Source organism: Branchiostoma floridae, chromosome 2 (genome assembly GCF_000003815.2).
Source record: "Branchiostoma floridae strain S238N-H82 chromosome 2, Bfl_VNyyK, whole genome shotgun sequence".
NCBI classification, from domain to species: domain Eukaryota; kingdom Metazoa; phylum Chordata; class Leptocardii; order Amphioxiformes; family Branchiostomatidae; genus Branchiostoma; species Branchiostoma floridae.
Window position 1 is genome coordinate 4,467,690 of NC_049980.1, and position 2,483 is coordinate 4,470,172.

A 2,483-nucleotide genomic window follows, 5' to 3' on the forward strand; every position below is an offset into this window, starting at 1 on the left:
TCATTTTTTTACCAGCAATCACTTATCTTATCATATCAAGCAAATCTTATATGAAACCGGCATTATTTTTTTCTGTAAAATGCTAGAAAGGATATTCTGCATAAACTTTAAGAAAATTGCTCTTCATAGCACAGTACAATCCTGTTTCATGTAACTACTCCAAATTCCTTGGTGAGTCGCAGTAAGCAAGGAGCTTTTATCAAAAGCTCCTTGCAGTAAGTGATATACATTTGTACATGTAGCTGGTGCAACTATTGTAGGGGGGTCTGGAGGCATGATGCAGAGTATAAGAGGCATCCAGAGGGGCAAATTTCATTTTTTGTCATGACTGCTAGTGATCACACATGACCTAGTGGCATCCCTGGTCAAGAATTTCATGTTTGTCAGACGATCTGCTCCCCAGTGTACGGGCGTCTAGTGCATTCAATTTATCGTAATTTTAAGAAAACGCATCCAAGTGACGCCTGAATGCATGCCTGGCTAAAAAAGCCTGTGAGGGGGTGGGTGGTTTAGTCTTACTTGCATTGCCTGTAGGTAGTCCTCAAGTTGATACTCAGTTTTCAGTAGTTCCACCAGTAGTCTGCTGACAGTGGAGCACCTCTGTAGGATGTGTGGGTACAGGCATCTCTGCAGGGCCAGCTGGACAGGCTGACTACCTTCTAATGGCACACCAGTCCTGTACACCAAGGTGGAATCATGAAAGTGTGTGAATCTAACTGCAAAGGAGCAAAGCCCTTAAAGGGACATTCCACTCCAGAAGGGGGTGGTGTTTTCCAATAGATAATGTGTCAATGAATACATACATAAAATCAGCCGAATTTTGTGGAATTCACATTGCGCGATGTGTGATTTAATTTGTAAAACAATATGACATTCACTAAACCCATGCATACCCTACCCATGCATATCCTATACGCATGGACACTTTGTTTATTGTGCATATTTTCGGAATAAATGAGGATCGCTAAGCCCACCGAGAAAGCAAATTGCTCATCAGATAGCAAAGAACACATAACAAGACTAGATTTCTTAGGGATCCTGAAATTAGTTTGTAGAGTCCATTCCAAGACACCATGCAGATGTTTGTTGCCATCCTTTAGAATTGATTTTAAAGTTTTGTAATTATATGTCTAGGACATTTGATACTTCAGAAATATTTTTAACACTGTTTCAACAGTTGAAAAATATAAATTAATATTTCCTTGGTCCTGTAAAACTTTGGAAATATTCATGGTGTGAAATTGGATACTTCTGATGGTTTCTAAATAATGATAACAGCATTCTACCATTATTTACCATTTTCTACCATTTTTTGTAAATGGTTCAGTGGTCTGGAAAGATAGCAATTCACACATCCTTGCAAAGTATGGTTGGGTGCCATGCAACAATGGCCCACCACAAAGGATCCACCAGTGCCCAGCAGTGAAATCTAAAAATATACAGATGCAACAATAGGGCTTACTTTTATGGGGGCAATAAACCAATTTTACCATTTGGTTAAGTTTACAAATATTTGTAAATATTTGTAAATGTGAAATAATCACACAGAGGTTTCATAATTATTCTAAACAAAGATATTTTTGTACAGTTACTTTCAAAATGTTTCTAAAATATTCAAAGGAATTCAAATAGATGAGTATTTTCTTAGTCAATTTTTTGAAAAGAATTTAATTATTGTGGCTCAGATATTCTTTTATTAAAATTAATTCAGACTAATTATAAATATCGCCTAAAAACCCTCATGGTGTCTTGGAATGGACTCTAACCTTTACCTAAACGTTTTGCACTGGGTACTTTATCATATAATATTACTTCCTAAAATTAATATCTATCGGAAAATAACACTCCTGTGTGGAGTGGAATGCCCGGGGCACCATCCGGAAAGTAGTTCGCTCAGGCGTTCATTGTATACTACATGTATGTATATACAGTCATGCAGTCGGTTCTAGCTCTGACATTCATTATACACTAAATATAGATCGCTTCTCTGCTGTTCCGTCTGGGAACAATGACCATCTCAACGTCTGGAATCGTCCAAATTTGCATAATTAAATAGGAGTCTCTATAAATGTAAATCATGATGAAATTTGCATAGTTAATAGAAGATGTAAATGATGTAAATTTGCATAATTAAGTAGGATTCTCTAGAATTTCAGTGTTTTCCAGTCACAAGACTTCAAAATATGTATATAACTAAGGACAGGTGCAGGATTACCTATAATGAAAATAAGGTCCCAATTGCATAATTGATGCAAAATGCCATAATTTCTTAGTCTGAATAAATATGTAGTTCAATAATGGAAATCACATATTTGTAACATGTGTTGATTAGTTTAACATGAAAGTCATCATGCATGGAGTAGTTGTAAAAGACATTTAGCATTATAATGTAAAAAAAGCTCTGAATATTTTAGGTACGAGGTCTCTGTAATAGATAGATCATGGGAGTGGCCTGACTATAGTGGATTTGGTACTGCTCCGCC

The 2,483-nt window shown here is 36.4% G+C and overlaps 1 protein-coding gene across 1 annotated transcript in view; it reads right to left on the reverse strand.

Moving 5' to 3' along the window:
- LOC118410653 (gamma-tubulin complex component 5-like) overlaps positions 1-2,483 on the reverse strand; it is a 21,075-nt gene that overhangs the window by 4,887 nt on the left and 13,705 nt on the right. The window contains exon 9 of the mRNA XM_035812455.1: positions 520-676. Coding sequence (XP_035668348.1) covers positions 520-676 — 157 coding nt within the window. The remainder of the gene's footprint in view (positions 1-519; positions 677-2,483) is intronic.